At 42.9% G+C, this 17,910-nt stretch overlaps 1 protein-coding gene across 2 annotated transcripts in view; it reads right to left on the bottom strand.

The window, feature by feature from the left end:
* Positions 1-17,910, bottom strand: part of afg2a (AAA ATPase AFG2A) — a 112,982-nt gene that overhangs the window by 93,404 nt on the left and 1,668 nt on the right. For both annotated transcript variants that reach the window (XM_086222276.1, XM_086222275.1), the window contains exons 2-10: positions 17,649-17,773; positions 17,257-17,414; positions 16,737-16,795; positions 15,347-15,988; positions 15,016-15,145; positions 14,851-14,907; positions 14,445-14,568; positions 12,720-12,821; positions 11,779-11,932 (exon numbers count right to left, since the gene is read on the bottom strand). In XM_086222276.1, the coding sequence (XP_086078402.1) occupies positions 11,779-11,932; positions 12,720-12,821; positions 14,445-14,568; positions 14,851-14,907; positions 15,016-15,145; positions 15,347-15,988; positions 16,737-16,795; positions 17,257-17,414; positions 17,649-17,773 (1,551 nt within the window). The remainder of the gene's footprint in view (positions 1-11,778; positions 11,933-12,719; positions 12,822-14,444; positions 14,569-14,850; positions 14,908-15,015; positions 15,146-15,346; positions 15,989-16,736; positions 16,796-17,256; positions 17,415-17,648; positions 17,774-17,910) is intronic.

Raw genomic sequence — 17,910 nt, 5'->3', positions numbered from 1 at the left:
AGGAGCAGTTGCGGGTTCATTTAATGCAAAACTCAATTGTGATAATAGACGGGAGGGGATATCGATAAAACTAATAATCTGCATATCCAGCTGTCAATGTCTTGCCTGCTTTCTTTCATGTCTTTGTCTGCAGCAACCGGTTTGCTTTTATTCTGTGTTCGGAATTTACATTCCTCCTGCTGTCAGCAGATAACGAGCTGGAACTAGAACCCTCCATGTTTCTGGTTGGACACCAGACCAAAGTAGCGAATCATGTCGCATTTGCAGTCTGAAATAATTGTATTTACACTGTTTTTGTTTCCCAATAGCACAGATCTATTTCCTGACACAGACCCCTTGTAGGACCGTAGCTGTCCAAAAACCAAAATCCCAATGAACTCTGTTTAAAGAAAAGGAGCATGACAAACAGATTGGCCGACAGTTTTAACCAACAATATGCTTGCACGTCAGTATGCACTCTGACAGGAGCTGTGTGGGGCAACAGCGAAGGCGTTTGCCAACATTTTTTCAGGCGTACACACACCTCCTAAGTGCCAGTCTTCCACTTACATTGAAACTGTAATTGAATATCGGTGTTTAGCTCAGGCTCGGCTGTCCAAGTCTTATTCAAACATGAGGATTTGTTTTGTGAAAGACTTCGACTCCTCACAGAGCTCCATTGTCAGAGACAGCAGATCATCAGTCACGGGTTCAGCCCAAGTACAGGAAGGTGTGTCAAAAAGAGTCCATCTGTACTTCAATAGTACATTCCACATTTCAGCAGTGACGAGTCAGGACTGCGAGTGTTGTTACGTTGCACTGTGCAGGGTCGAACACCCCTGAGTTGCAGCTCTCCAGCGACACTGTCCTCAGTTGAATTGTGAAATTCTTTGAGCATTACAACATTACAAAACCACAGGAAAGTTTTCATTACTCACCGGGGCTTCCGGAACACTCTTTGCACCTGTATTTACAATACTCAACATCTGTTCCCAGAGCTGAAACACCACAATAATATGTGCTCTTAAAGAGCACGCGCACACACACACACACACACAAATGACAAAGACAAATACACAAGCAGAAAATGTGCATGGACGCGTGTGTATACACACACACACACACACACACACACACACACACACACACACACACACACACACAGCTGTCATTGAGTAAAGGTAAGTGCTGGGGTTAAGGAGTACAAGCAGCACATTTCCGGATTTTATAAACAGGGGCCTCAAATAAACTTCACATGCTGATCCCACTGATATTTATGTGACCTGTGCTGAAATTCCAGAAGTGTCTTTAAAAGGAAAGACAAGTTAGGAAAAGTGCTTTATAAGGCAAGGCTGCCGCTGTAAACATCATTTAGCACTGTTTGGGACATTGAGTCTTCCACTGCAGAATTTATGTCAAACACACAAAACTTTTTTCCTGCTTGCGTCTTCACAGCGGAAACATTTCCAGTCTCCGTTTCCTTCGCCTGCTGGCCAGAAGGATCAATAGTTTGGTTTAAAGACGCTCCGAGTATTTAGGTTTGGAGGATTTTCACTTCGCGCGTTAGACAAATCACTTTGCATATTTATGGAATAAATCATTTAAGCTGTTAAAGATTGAGTCTGATCTTCCGTCGTTAAATGACAGGCCAACCCAAAAGCTTCCAGCGGACACATTTGTGTGTTTATTATTCCACATAATCAATTTTACGGGCCCTTTTTGTTCCAGTGGGCTTCCCGTGTTTAGCGAGGCTTGTAAACAGTGTGTCCGGATGTGGCACAAACCAAACAAGCAGGCACACATGTACACACACACACACACACACACACATACATATATCCAAACACTCACAAGCACATACATTTGAACACTCACACACACATACATTTGAACACTCACACACACAATTAACACTGTTTAGACTGTGGAAATGAGTCATCTGCCAGAGCGCGGATAAGATGAATGCCGACAGGACGGCAGAAAGACGCCCGGAGTCTCAGAGACCACATGATAGCCTCCAATACAACGCAAACACCTGGAGGGATTCTTAATGAAAGGCTGGTTTGTGCCATCGGCGCCAAGCTGGGAACAGAGTTACTGACATCTGGGGAAATAAGATTAGCAGAATTTAGCACCTATGAGGTTTTACCAGAGGAAACCTTCTTAATGGATCATATGCAAAAAAACAAAACAAAACCCTGATCTGTGAGAATGTCCTGGGATCCACTTGGTTTTAGTTTTTTGTTTTTTATGCAATATAAAAAACACAGATACTCTGTGTTCTGATGATAAAGACAGCCGGACCAAAATGGCGGGCTTTTGCGAAGCTTCAAAGATGGTTTTGGCTTTTCATCTGGAATGACGACGCCAAAAAATGCCATAAGGGTTGGAGTAGGTGTGAGTGATACTGATCCAATATCATTTTTCCGGAACGGAACAAAAACCTCCTCACGGTCCGCCTTGTCGACGGTTGGTCAAAAATAAAATAGAACATTTTTGGAATGGACGGTTCTTTTACCCTCCACTGCCTGCAACGGCGATACGATTCGTCTTGGCTTGTACTTTATTGGGTGTGTGAGGGTTAAAGAGTGCCAGCAATTGCGAACTACGCAAGGGTGCTTAACCTAAGGCCTGGAAGACTACACTGTTTTATTTCTCCATCTTAACAGGCCCAGCGACCTCAGTAATACGAGAATGTGTTCCTTTCCATGTTCTTTTAGGCCTAAAGTATAAATGTTGACAGTGGCGGTGCAGACATTTAAATCAATCTAAAACGCTACAGCCTAAACAGAATTTATTCTCCCGTCTGTTGGCAGAAAAGGGCAGAGAGAGTGCAGGAACCGGGGGGGCTGAGCACCAACCTGATCGTCCTTGTGGGTCGTGACTCAAAAGCGTTGAGAACCACTTCGTTGTGACAAGTTAAGCACTGTAAAGATGAGGTGCGCTGACACTGGGATGACAATCCCAGGAGACAGGTGACTACATGCTAAGCTAAAGGCTGCACGGCACAAAACTCACCGTCCCGGCCGTCCTCTCAAGTGTGTGACGTCTTTCCATCATGTTTGATGAGCTAAGACTGAGCATTGCAGTGAGGCAGACAGAGCACAACTGCACACGTCCAGTTTGGCACCGACATGAAAGAGCGCCGGCAAATTGTTTCAACTGAACGCGCTCTGAAGTGTTAGCATTTGTTTGCTTTAGCTCAAATCCAAGTGTCTAAGCATACAGCCGGATAAAGAAGATGCGATTCATGCCGGGGGATGTGCTTGACAGTTTGACAACATTTCTGCCCAAGTTTGTAGTCAGTTAAGTTGCTGTCACCTTTAAGTAAACATACATGGCTGACTCCTTCTACATTCATACAGTGCAGGAGGTAAAAAAGACCTTTTCGTGAGCTGAAGAAACCTATTTGTGAACACTGGAAAGGCTAAATACATTTTTGTAGGTGAGGAATCACTTTAAAGTACAGACGGAACATGACATGATGAGGGGCGAGATCAGATACAACAGAAGCACTGTCAAGAAGATATCCATGAACAGAGTCCCTCGTATGGCAGGTTGCGCATTTTTCCGCTGTGACTAACGCAGTCCAGCAGATCATTTTAATGTGCTCATAAATCCGTCCGCATGCGAGAAACTATGATGAAAGCCATGTCCACTTGAGAGAAGTTCAGAGGGTGAGAGAGTCTGATTAGAGATCAGCATCCAAAACAGCAGAGCCACTCGGGGAAGCGTGTGGTTTCATAGCTGAGAGACTGCCTGGTGGCTCGCTGATTAAAGTTAAACGTCTTAAAGTTCAAAAATACACGTTTGAAGCAGAAGAGCTTAAAAAAAACAACAAAAAAACCAAGGTCCTTTAAGTTCAGCAGCAAACTTGTCATTGTAAAGTATATATAAATATTCTAAACAGCCACTTTCTGCACTGATGTTACGTTCTCTGACTGGAAGTGACCCTGCTGTATAACTTTTGACCACAAGAGGTCACCATTTAGAGTTGTCACACTGACCTCTCGCCCTGCAACAATAAGCAAAGTAAGAGCAGGGATCTTTTGGTTTCACCTTCTGCAAACACCACACAAAAATTTAGCCATTTTATTTTCATCAAAAAAAAAAAAATCCATTAACAAGGTTTATGATATATTTTGATTAATTTTTGCAAACCAAGTTTGAAATTTAAAAATATCAAAAGAAATTAAAGGTTCATCAGAATTTCCCAGACAGCCCGAAACGCTTGAATTTTTCAAAATCCAAAAGGACCAAAAAAAAAAATTAAAAAAGCAACTCATTACACACAAGAGTCAAAAGGCTTTGTGCTCGAGACTGAAATGATTTGTGTATCAAAACAGCTGTCGACGGATTTGTTTTTATTTGATTGACTGATTCATTGATGCAGCTGTACTAAAACCCAATCAAACACCTGGAGGATATTTTGCTGAGGTGCGAGTCCACCCCCGCCCCCCCAATTGCTGTCTCAGCACCAAACTGGGAGGGGAAATACAGCAGTACTGCAATATATCAGGGTAGCTCCTCCTGAGATACAATATCAATATACTGCCATCAAATACTGCTATATCTCGTAAAAGAACCAGAAGCCTCCCATCACTGAAAATTTGGATGGACAGTTTCTGTTTGAATTAAAATGAAATCCTCATACGCCTCCACTCCTCATTTTGACTTCTCTTTCGGTTGCTTTTATTCCTCTGTTGTTTGAGGGGTGACTGTAGTCTACTCCGCTTCTTCTTCTTGGACCCACTATCCAAACAACCGTGATTTCACGCACCGCACCAAGGTTCGCTTTGACCTCTAGGGCCCGATGTCGCCGAATGTCCAGAACAAACAAGGAAGGTGTGAAAGCAACCACACCAGCAGGAAAAAAAAAAAATAAAGAATTGTGGTATTCTACCAGGTGAGCATGGCTGCGTTCCCCAGGGTTCAAAATCCTCCCTTTCATCAAAGGCTCACCTGGATTCTCGGGGTCAGTGCTCGCCAAGTAAAGCACAGATTTTCTTACAAATGTGCGTCCTCAGTGAAGGCTTAAAAAGGGATTTGAGCAGGCCTCATTGAAACTGACTTTAATGGATCTAGTATGAGTTTGCTCTTGCATGACATTACGATGAAACCTGGCCGATCCATCCGTGATCAACTGTAATTAAGCGCCGATTATATAACACATCTGTCGTCAAGACGTTGTTTCTGTGGCCTGATACAACTCTGACTGGACGAACAAAAAGTTCCCCCAATGACATCAAGATTTCCATTCATTCTCAGGCAAACACACACACAGAAAACTACCACCTGGCCTTCTCATCCTTCCCTTCTCAAGAGATGAAGAGTTGATTTAAACAAATATATTCCTTCATCTATAAGCAGGTCAAAAGGCAGGAAGTGACGCCCCCACCACAACACGCTTGTGCATTTAAAATAGAAATGTGTTTCTGTCCTCTGCAGCTGTGTGAGGTTGGGATCTCGTGCGTGACCAGAGCAGGTTGCAGTCAATGAAGTGTCGTCCCTCCATTTTTATTTTTCAGGAAGCCATGTGTCGGAGCGAACGTTCCTCCCGCAGCTCATTGTTACCTGAGCAGCAGAAGGAAACAACTGCAGTTCCTACTTGGTGTGTTTTTATGCCTCTTTGGCATTTGTTCTTTTTAATGAAAGCAGAGAAGGAAAAAACAGGTATCAGCTTGTGGGCAAACATGTGTTTGGTGGGACTCTGTGCGTCTATTGTGTAGAAGAGCAATATGTGGGCTTGGAGTCTTACTAGTGTCCCTATAAATACAGATTATGCCCCCTAGTGTTCAACGCGAGGAAATGCACTTCTTTGCAATTGAGTAGAAACACCACCTGATCAGCCCCGAAGCTAACTTTGTCTGGGTTTTTTGGGGGTTTTTTTTCCGGTGCAAATTCACAACGAGTATGTGCATAGAGCACTACGGCAATAGCTTCAGTTCAGATAGCGGTAGCCAGTTAGCTCACTTGTAGCGTGTTTTCTTGTTTACGCTAGTACACTGTTCATGGCTACTCTCCAAAATCCACAGTGAGGGTGTTTATCAGACCTCTGTGGGTCCTGCAGACAAAAACACCCCATCATACTCCTATGTACAGAAGACACACACACACTATATATATATATATATGTATATATATATATATACACATATATACATATATATATACATATATATATATATATATACATATATACATATATATATACATATACATATATACATATATATACATATACACATATATATATATATATACATATATACATACATATACACATATATATATATATATATATATATATACATATATACATACATATACACATATATATATATATATATATATATATATATATATATATACATATATACATACATATACACATATATATATATATATATATATATATATACATACATATACACATATATATATATATATATATATATACATACATATACACATATATATATATATATATATATATATACATACATATACACATATATATATATATATATATATATATATACATACATATACACATATATATATATATATATATATATATATACATACATATACACATATATATATATATATATATATATATATATATATACATACATATACACATATATATATATATATATATATATACATACATATACACATATATATATATACATATATATATATATATATATATATATATATATATATATATATATATATATATATATATATATATATATATATATATATATATATATATATATATATATATATATATATATATATATATATATATATATATATATATATGGATATTCATCAAATAATAAACTAACAGGATCCAGTACGGCGGCAGGCCCAGATAGATAACGTCCAAATACCTGACATGGCCATGTTTTCAACCTGTAGGAAATGCTGAGCTGCACATTGCAGAGTTGAGACGCCAGCTCATTTTATTAAATCAAAACCCTGTATTATTTGTATTCCTCATCTCATGAAATCCAGTTTAGCTTTAACGTAACTACATCTAAAAAGAACTAAATTCCAAAGATTCAGTTAAGAGTTTGTTGGTCTTTCAGGCAGAAATACCGCCGAAGACGCCGCGTTCATGGCCGCCACGGCCTGCAGCTAAAACTTGAATGTTAAATGAGCAGAATATCAAATATCAACTATATGCACATGGTACATTAAACCAACAGCTGGAGCCTGTTTACCCTGTTAATACAGTACCTGCTCGGAGGGGTTGAGGCCCTGCTGCTAAACTACTCAGCTAAACTTCTAGACTCCTGAAACTGATGTGAAATATTACACAGTAATTGAGTTGCCACTCCATTGGTCTTGTAAGATGACAAAAAAAAAAAAAAAAACAACAACAACACACAGTTCAATTGCAAAATAATGTTTCTTTTTCCACCAACATTTGGACTGTTTGTGAGTACTGACACATCCTTTCAAGTAGCACATTAACAGGGAAAGAGCTGAAGGTTTGATTTGGACTGTCGTCAAGTTGGGGCTGCTTGATTACAGCAGACATTACAATTACAGCGATTATTTAACAGTTACTCATCGACTTTGGAAACATCACGCTTGCTTGAGTCCTTCCAAACAGCTGAATTGGATTCACCGTCGTCGTTGACTGAAGCCTCTCTTTCTATCGTTCAGTCACAAAACAAACCCTTGGTTGTGAGACAATAATTGTTTTATCATGTTTTGTTTCCATGATTGGGAGCCAACACTGACGAAACAACGCCGTTACTCTCCCAGCCCTGCGTCCAGTTACGACGAGGGCCACATGTTAATGACAACAAATCTTTTCAACCACAGGTTTGCAGTAAACTTCCTGTTTGTAGCGGAATGGCTCAGACTTCACATTTGTAGTCAGGTAAGGCCTCCAAAAAAGAAGCCTGGAGCCTGCAGCGCCTTTGGAAATAAACCCCTGAATCCTGGAGGTCTTCCAACAAACTTATCAGCATCCACTCTAACTTTTCTTTCTCAGCCTCTGCAGCAGCTAGAAATATTAAATAACTAGAAACGCCACATTGCCGTTGTGTGGCTCTGCAGCTCATCTTCCAAGTGGATGTTTGCGCCAAATTTGAATACATTTCCTCGAGGTGTTCCTGAAATATCGTATTTATGAGAATCGGACCGACGGACAGCCTGACTGGAATATCTTTTAAATAGCAAAGCACTGGATTATCGACACATCATCACTATCAGCAGATATTATTCATTTCTGCTCACATTCATCTTCGCTGCTCGTCTTTCATTTATCATGAGGAAATAAGGAGGTGAATATATCATTTGTGTGGTTTCCAAATTAGTGACAATGCAGGAAAGCATTACTTTGGCAAATTCACAATGTTTCTATGTGTTTTTCAGGATGTGCAAAATGTAAATATGATATGAATTTGTATTTGTACACATAAAGTTGGCGGACTTGGTAAATATGGGTTATTAGCCAATCAAGTTTTAAAATATTGGCATATCAAATATCAAGGAGAAAATCCAATATCATGCATCCCCGGGTTTCTATGTGAAATGATTTGCCTGCCGCCTCTGTTTATTTTTTCCATTTCATTTTTTCACGTCCAGTCTTAAAGGTGGAACGCCTCGTATGTTACATTGGGTCTAGAAGTATAACTTCATTTAGTTTTTTTCTATTTTCATTTTATTTTTAGACTTAAGAAGCCTGCTGTGACAGACTTGCCAGAGCCTGTATTTGTCTAGTAATTTTGGTTTGGCGATTTTGAGGGAAGCAAGCGGAGTCAAACGGGGTTGGGGAGGTTGTTGTCTCCCTCCGGGGCGTGAGGAGGTTTCTCAGAAAACACTGCCAGTCATCGTCTGGCTCTCTGTGGACAGTAAATCACGCTCTTCGCCAGAGCGCTTCCGCTCAGCAACCCCAACTCCCTCCTCAGCTGGAAATGCAATACGCCACGTACCCCCGGCGCCGGGACCACCCAGGAGGCATATGGGGTCACACACACAGAAAAAAACAAATGTGCATGTGCTCATCCAATCACACACAAACACACACACGACCCCAATCAAGCCCATACGCCAATATGCTTGTCCTCAGGATGCATTTTTATGTGAGGTGGATTGGTCTGTGGCATCAGGGGTGAGGGGGCAGAGGAATTTCACAACAAGTGGTGGTTTCAGTGGTTTCTGTCACCGGGATCTGAATACCGCAGAAACCCTCGACTTCCTTTTTGGAAACTATCAAAAGGACGGTTGACTGTGTTCAAACAGGCTCCAGGCAAGTCAGATATAAACTGTTAAAAAACAAATTTTGGAAGAAAGAAGTTGCTGGTCGCTGCGGTTTGGGCCAAGTACTAAAAGCAAAGGTGGGCTCAAGAGACAGAAGGGAGACGATATGAGCCCGATGGTACTGCACTGGTGCAATGGTACTGCACTGAAATACTTGGGAGGGGAAAAAAAATCACAATTGGACGAATTTACTCAAGTTAAGTATCAAACAACATCCATCCATCCATCGTCATCTTCCGCTTATTCCTACACATTAAGGGTCGCGGGGGGGCTGGAGCCTATCCCAGCGTCAACGGGCGAGAGGCGGGGTTCACCCTGGACAGGTCGCCAGTCCATCGCAGGGCCAACACACAGAGACGAACAACCATTCACACTCACATTCACACCTACGGACAATTTTAAAGAATCCAATCAGCCTGGTCCCCAATTGCATGTCTTTGGACTGTGGGAGGAAGCTGGAGTACCCAGTAAGAACCCACGCAGACACGGGGAGAACATGCAAACTCCACACAGAAAGATCCCGTGCCCGAGCAGGGACTCGAACCCAGAACTTTCTTGCTGTGAGGCCACAGTGCTGACCACTGCACCACCGTGCAGCCCATCAAACAACATGCACTGCCAATTCCAAGTGTAACTTACATTTGTGTTCTCATATCTTTTCCATTTGCAGGACAGAGATTTTCAGCCATTCTATGCAAGTTTAAAATTCAAGTCAAGTCCATTTCTAATGACTGCAATTTGTGCTGATTATGAATTATTGTCGACATGCAGGATTTGATACGATCACTTTAAAATGTCGCACTGGCTGCCTTGCCGTCTGTTACTGCTTGTAACTGTTGCTATTTTGAAAAGGACATAAAGCCATAAAGCATAATGAATATCATATATATAACCTAGACAATGACAGTGGCAACAACACAGGCTCAGTCCGTTGTTATGGGAAGTACGGGAAGCCCAACGGGTCCACTAATATTCCTTCTCTCCTTATGCTCCTCAGAATGTACTCCTTCCTGAATAAATAACCACTGGTAGCCAAATGATTAAAAATCAAGATCCGTTTCACCAGCGATACTCTGACCGCCATCTGGCATTGCTTTAAAGCTAATAGCAACAACATCAATGAGGCCGTGCTTTCTGCAACAAGAGGACTCTGTTAATATGTCAGAATCAATCCAGTGATCGTCCGACCCAGGGCCCACTTTTGTTCTGGATGGAGGAAATACACGTTTAATACATCATTAATGGAACAGGGCTCTCCAGCAAGGCCGCGGGTGGGATCGTGCGCTGTTACAGTTATTACAACGACCAACAAACCTTAACGACATTTGCCTCATTTTCTAATTTGTTGAATTTGTCCAGCTAAAAGTAACATGAAATTGTTTAGTTGCAAAAAAAAAAAAGACACTTTTTATCCATTTGCATCCTGTTTGATAAGTTAACTTTGTTTTGCAGTTGTGTATTGGGCCCACATGGACCGTACGCTGCAGCCTAATCACATGACCCACACCCTAGGGCAGGGATGGGCAATCATGTGCCATGGAGGGCCGTGTGTATGCAGGTTTTCCTTCCAAACAAACATTTTAACGGGTGACCTCACTGATTAACACACCTTCAGCCACAGAAGAGTGTTAATCAGTGGAATCACCTGTTAAAGTGTTTGGTTGGAAGGAAAACCTGCGTACACACGGCCCTCCATGGCACATGATTGCCCACCCCTGCCTTAGGTCATGTGTGCTGCTGGCTGGGACACATTCCTATTACACCACCGCCACGCCACTCTAGTTGTCAGTGGCGCCGCTATGTCACTGTGTTGTTTCTTTGTGTTCTTCCAACAAAAGCGGCTGAAACGGAGCAAAGAGTTTAAGAGTATGTGGTAATAACTGCTGACAACCAGAAACATTTGCTGAAATAAATGTAACGCCAAAGAAAGAGCTCAAACCGGAGAAGGAGATGGTGTTGAAATGCGTAGGAGGAAATGTTAGGAGGCAGACCGGTCACAGCTGTTTCAGTCAGCGTGGACGTGATGCGTACGTCCATCTCCAGGGAGGTGCATGTTGAGCGCCGTGGGGAATGCGACAACACATACCTACACTGTAACCTTCGGCACCATTGTGACACAAAAGCTACAAACCGAGCTTTCAAACCACCTCTGCATCAACTCAAACATGTTCCTTGAGTTAAATAACAATCTGTGTTTTGTATGCCATTTGTTGGTGGGATGCCAGGGAATTCTGTTTCAGTTTTCCAAATCATGTTGGTTTTGGACGTGCAAAGAGGAAATTAATGCCAAGAGCAGTGCTGATGTTTCACAACTGAATGGCAGTGGATATTGATCTTGGTTTTATGTTCAATGTTTATGCAAGTTGTTCTGAGACCTTCCAATGGACTTCAACAAGGTCACTGGGAGGTGTGGGGATCAAACCAGCAACCTTCCGGTTACTACGGCCACTCCACCACCGAGCCAAGCCAGCCCGGTTTTGGTGTGATATAAATATCGGGATCGCTCACCTGCCTCTTTGCAAACAGCTGCCAGATCTGCTCCTACGTATCCATGAGCCGCGTCGGCCAACTGCATCACTTCCTCTGCGGTGGCACTGCATGGTACCAACTTCAGCTGCTTCTGCAAAATATCTGCACGCTCTGCAGCATTAGGAACTCCCACCTGCCAGAATACATGTAGAACAGAACATTTCATTCACCAGGAACGGATTTGTGGTAGAACCTGCCAGGAACCTCAAGGAACCCCAAACCACAGAGGGATGGAGTACATCAAGCAATTTGGCAGAGATATTTTCAGCAGCTGGATCATTGTTTTCAATGGCAAACAAATATCCACCAATATTTACATTTTAAGTACTTGGCTGGTTTACCAGACCGACTCACAATGAGTGAGCCGGAGGGTCTTGAATGAAAACACATGGCGGCTGGTGAGTGTAAAGGGAAAGATCCTTTAACCTGTCAGATCAGGGGAAGTCTTTCTAGGCAAGGATGGTTTATTCGTATTCCACCGTTAAACAACACACCATTAGAAAAGACCAGATGTAACAGGAAACACAAGGTTAACTGAAGGACATTTCTAAGTTTAAATGAAATGGCAAATTGAAAAGAACCTGAAAAATGTTTTTCTTACAAAAAGGCCGAAAACAAAAACATGTTACTTCTGAATATTGAACCTATTGTGAGGTATCAGTGTAGACTTTAATGTGTAAAACAATCCATTATCAAAATAGTCGGTGATCATTTTTATCTTGATCAACTTTATTATTTACTGCAGCTCAAATTGTGGCAAGATTTTTGTTTTCTATAATCTTAGCTGATGAGTGTATGAATGTAAAAAAGGGGCACCAGAACAGAGCCCTGGGGAACTCCACAAGTTGTCTTTGTCCATGGTTACTGAGGCCACTGCAGGATTCAACTAGTATAATATGTCAGTGGCTGGTAGTGTGTACCTCCAGCTCCTTGTCAAAACGTCCTGGGCGGCGCAGGGCAGGGTCAAGGGCGTGGGGCCGGTTTGTGGCCCCCAGGACCAGCAGCTGACCCGAGTGACCCTCCTGGACAGGTCAGAGAATACAAATCAGGAGGTTCCATCCAAGCCGCCAAGACACAGGACAATCAAATAGTGTGATATGTGAAAACAGATCATTTTGTCTTCATTTGAATTGAGGTTGTGCTCTTTTTTTTTCCCACAAAAGCAGAAAGCACACAGTTACTAAACATCACCCTATCATCAAAAAAGCACTGCAGAGGATGTACTTCCTGTAGCAGCTCAGGAAGTTGCCAGTGACGAGAGAGGCATCTTGACTACAGTACTGCTTTTTATTACTTCTATTTGTTTGTTTTTCTCTGTGTTGATTTTAGGTACCAAATTCCTCACCGTGCAATAATCCTGATTCCCACTCTTGATAAAAAAGGCATCAGTGTGTGAGTCAATATGTGAGGTACAGCAAAGCCACAATATACACAATTATTAAGTTGTGGCTACTGACTAATCAACTCCACTTCCCCAGTACTAGGAAAAAGAGTCGTGCATCAACTTGACAACTGTGTATTTGGGACTGTATTAAGACGTTTTCGGTGTTCCACATGCCAAAGATTTGAAATATTCAAAATATCAGAGAATTCTGAGGCAGTTTCTTGGGATAGTCAGCCTGCAAGATGAGGAATATATTTTCCTCCTCTCGATACAACAGGGAGTGAAGAAACACAAATAAATTACAGTGCAGGCAAGAATGCTGCTACGGATCAGGAAGTGTTTTCTGCACATTTCACAATCAGTGATGATGACCTTGGATCCTCCGGTCTGGAAAACAGACAGAAGAGAGTCGGTGCATCTGTGTAACAGCACCAATCCAAGAGAAAATTCTTTTCTTTACTGATAAAGTTGCCAAATTGGCAGGTCATGGCAACCTTGGTTGATTCATTTCCCAGGCTCTCATTGAGCGAGTGCAGGGGAATCATCTTTTTTCTCATCAGGCACTGAGAAAGCAGACAAATGGCAACCCAGAGAAACAAGCCCCAGTGTTTGAGGGCATCCAGCGTGAAAGACGCTGCATTCATGACAGTCTGTGTTTCCACCAGTGGGCTGCAGACGGTCACTCACACGGTGCGTCTGATGAACGATCAAAGGATCAGTGACCTTTTAACAGGAATGACACCGACGCAAAAAGAGAGTTGTGTTGATGTAAAAAAAAAAAAAAAGGAGACATGCAGCTGTCACACCAATAAACACATTTATGAGCATTAAGGTGGAATTGAATTACAGTTCATGCTGTCGAGCTGCATGCACTGCAGACTCTTACTGAGGTTACATTGAATATGGCTTGAAAAGTCTAAATTCAAATGTTTTGAAGTTGCACTTTTGGATTTAAATCGTAATAACCTCATCATTTTGTGTTATTATTTAATCATTGACCAAGTGGACATTTGTGCAAAATTGGAAAAAAGTCCTCGAAGGTGTTGCTGAGATATCAACAAGAGGGAGACAGAGGATCCAAAAAGAATAGAATGGATTAATAGAAACGTTGTCTTGTATTTTACCAGGCAACTGTAGTGGATGTTCATGGAATTTCCTTTACAGCAGTGAATAAGAAAACATTGAACTGCAAGGGCGAGAATAAGAGTTTTTACTTTTAATTGGCGAGAAGTGTTCCGGATCTAAAACCGATGATACTCACTGAACCAATCCCATCCATCAGAGTCAGGAGGGAAGCAACGACTCGTTTCTCCACCTCGTTCTGGGCTCCTTCTCGCTTTGGACACAAAGCATCCAGCTCGTCGATGAAGATGATGGCAGGTGTCCTGAAAAGACAACGTTACAGACAAACCGCTCACGCGACACGGAGTTTAGAACTTGAGCTACAAGTCGGTCACCCCGTGTTGCTCAGGGGCACTCGGGCATCTCAGACAACTGATACGCTCATTTTAATGTTGATAATTTTCTGTATTTCTATAGCGACATGCATTGTTAACCTGTCATGCCAATAAATTTATTTGAGTTTTAAACTTTATTGCCATATCAGCTGCACAACATTGCTGTACGCCAGACCGATGCTGATGATCGTACACGGTACAGCCAATTACCTCTGAGACGCGTCCGCGAATATCTGCCTCAGCTTCTCTTCGGTTTCGCCGTAGAACCTAAAAACACAGAAAACCTGACGTGAATGAAAGCACCTCAGATCCGCCGTCATTCATTTTGTCTAGGGGACCAAAGCGATGCCAAGTCGGTGACCAATACGACCGTACTTGCTCATGATTTCTGGCCCGTTGATCACCGTCATGTGAGCCCCGACCTCGTTGGCTATAGCTCGTCCAATCATAGTTTTCCCCGTCCCCGGAGGACCATACAGAAGAACTCCTCGGGGGGGTGGGATGCCTGTTTAGAAAATAGGTTGCATTTAGATGTTCGGTGACAGCAAATGAGGACCCAGCTCACAAACATCTGTAGGGTTAGGGTTAGGGTTCTCTCCACTCAGGACATTCTGGTTTGCTGCTTTTAGTTTGACAGTTCACACTTTTCACTACAGTTTTCAGAAAGGGGGGGGGGGGGGGGGGCAAAGCCCTGACAATGTCCTACCGTAGTTGGAGAAGAGCTCTGGGTGTCTCAAAGGAAGCTCAATTGTCTCTCTGATGGTGTCCAACTGGCTGCTGAGCCCACCAATCATGCTGTATGTGACCTTTGACCTTTTGGTCTCTGAATCTGGATCCTCCTGCTGCATTCTGTCTCTGAAGCTGACTTTAGTGGAGCAGGAGAGGGAGTAGAAGGTATCAGTACTTGCTGCACCACCAGGGGGGGCTGTGGGGATTTTCTCTGGCGGCCCTGAATTGAATGAGTTCTCCAGACTGACAGCGTTCTCCCCCGCTGACCCTGCAGTAGGATTACAGGAGGGAGTGATCGAAGTCGGGGGTGAGGGGAGAGATGGCCGGTCGGCCGGTCTGTGAGGAGTGCTGGCTGCAGGCTCTGCAGGGGTGCCTGGGGCCTCCGAGTCGCTGTCATCCACTGTGAGAAGGCTGAGCTGCAGAGAGAGGTCCGCTGACGAGGAGTCCAGAACTGAGCTCATCATGGAGGTCTCCTCAGTGTCGGGACCCACACCTGAGGGCAGCGCTTGCCTCTGGAGGGTGACCCCATCTTCCCCTCTTACAGTTTCAACAAGGAGAGCGCACGATCGGCCGAAGTACGTTAGGGAGAGGACGTTTCCCGGCAGAATTATGTTTCCAACTGGCAAAGGATCAACACAACAGGATGTTATTCCATTAATAAGCGGGACAATCTGGACAGCAAGTCAAACGTCTAGGTTTTATCAAAGGTTCAACTGTCAGGCTAGAATGAGTTGAACCAGGATAAAAACAGCTTTTTTAACACCAAGTAAAGTCTGGTTCAAGAACTTGTCTCGAGTAACGAAAATGAACAGAACCCCTGCAGCTAATTAAGCGACGGAGAACCTTTGAACCAAGCTGAAGACAAGCAGTGAACGGGTTTTTCACACGTTCTGCTTGTAATCATGTCATCATGGGTCCCACATGACAAACATCCGTTTTCTTTGCATTTGTGCTGAAAATTAATTGATCGAGTTCCAGAGACAAAGACCAGCACTGAGGTTTGTAGAGCTCTGCTTGTAATTATGTCATTACGGCTCCCATATGGGAAACATCCATTTTCTTTTAATCATATAAACAGGAAACTAAAACATGATATGAGCAAGACGCAACACCGAAGTGAATTCAGATTTAAGATCGTCATGAAACACAGAAAACGCCGTTCGTGGAGCTTATCGTCCAGATGAAGTCAGACCTCTACAAGATGCCGTCGTGGAACGGGCCATGTGTATTTGACATCAAAATGAAGATGGAGTTAAAAAATAGGAGTGGGGGGGGGGGCGCAATTGTGCCCCTCTGACAGGATCATGTCACCGTGGTAACATCGGGGTCTTCATCTCTCTGGCTGTGTGAATATGAAGCAGACTTACCCAAAGAGTTCAGGAGGAAGCTCTTGAACTCAGCTGTGTCTAGTTTGTCATCTTTTGACCTGATGAACAATTAAATGCAGGTCAGAATGATCATTTACTTTTTTTCAATCATTTAAATAGCAATTGCACAAGGACGCCAGCAGATGGCAGCCTATACTCGGGTATCACAACCCAGCAGCGGGACGAGGCTCCCACCACATCTGTCACACAATCTAATAACTTCTAAGGTCTAACACTTGTGGTCATTCTCAAGTGTATCATAACACACAAAACTGAGGTGTAATCAAAACTCAACTTACTGACGAAACAGGCGACACAGAGAAATGTGGTTTATACAGTGAAATCAAAGTAACGTAACGTTCACAACAGTTTCAACAAGGAGAAATCCTGAAGCTGCTGCAGAGGTGTTGAGTTTTAGGAGCTGGTAAACTGGCAACACAGCAGATATTAATTGTAATGTGCGAGTGAACGTAACATCTGATGATTTTGTTTTTGTCGGTGAGAGCCTGAGGGACGGTACCTGGCGGAGAGAACAACCTCCTCGGCCTGAACTACAGGACCTGTCAGAGGCTGCAGCATCACCTCATCCCCTGGCTTCACTCTCAGGTTGTTCTGGACACATTTCTGAAGGCCGACTCTCCCACCAGGAAATGTGGCAACAGGCCATCCCAAACATACCTGCGACACAGACAAAACAGATGATCGCCACAGAGTTTGAGACATGCAAGTTACTCATGAGTGACTAAAGAGGGCAGCTGGCGACGAGGAAAAATGGAATAATCCTTCTACAGAAGGTCCAAGCCCCCATGCAGTGAGACACCACAGAGGGGGAGACAAAGTAATGACTATCTTACACATAGGACGAAAAACCTGCAATGAAGAACAGAGGAATAGGAGAGGAGAGGAACCGACCTCCTGGGGTCCTCTGGGACTCGTCAGCAGGACGGGTCTTCCGATGCTGATGCGGGCTGACTTCATGGAATTCAGGCTCATCTGAGCTAAAGACGATCGGCAGATTTTAGGTGTTTTGTCATCAGCTGTGAAGGAAAAATTAAAAGACTATATTGTGAAATCCGATAAGAAAGATCTAGTACTTAAATGCAGTAGTACTCAGATACTAGCAATGTTGATTTTCCTTTAACAGTAAATAACAATGTCGTTATCTGGCAACAGC

Source organism: Aulostomus chinensis, chromosome 13, assembly GCF_037954235.1.
Source record: "Aulostomus chinensis isolate RoL2024-O1b breed Wild chromosome 13, RoL_Achi_v1.0, whole genome shotgun sequence".
In the NCBI taxonomy this organism is placed as follows: domain Eukaryota; kingdom Metazoa; phylum Chordata; class Actinopteri; order Syngnathiformes; family Aulostomidae; genus Aulostomus; species Aulostomus chinensis.
This window is presented reverse-complemented; position numbering and strand designations above follow the sequence as displayed.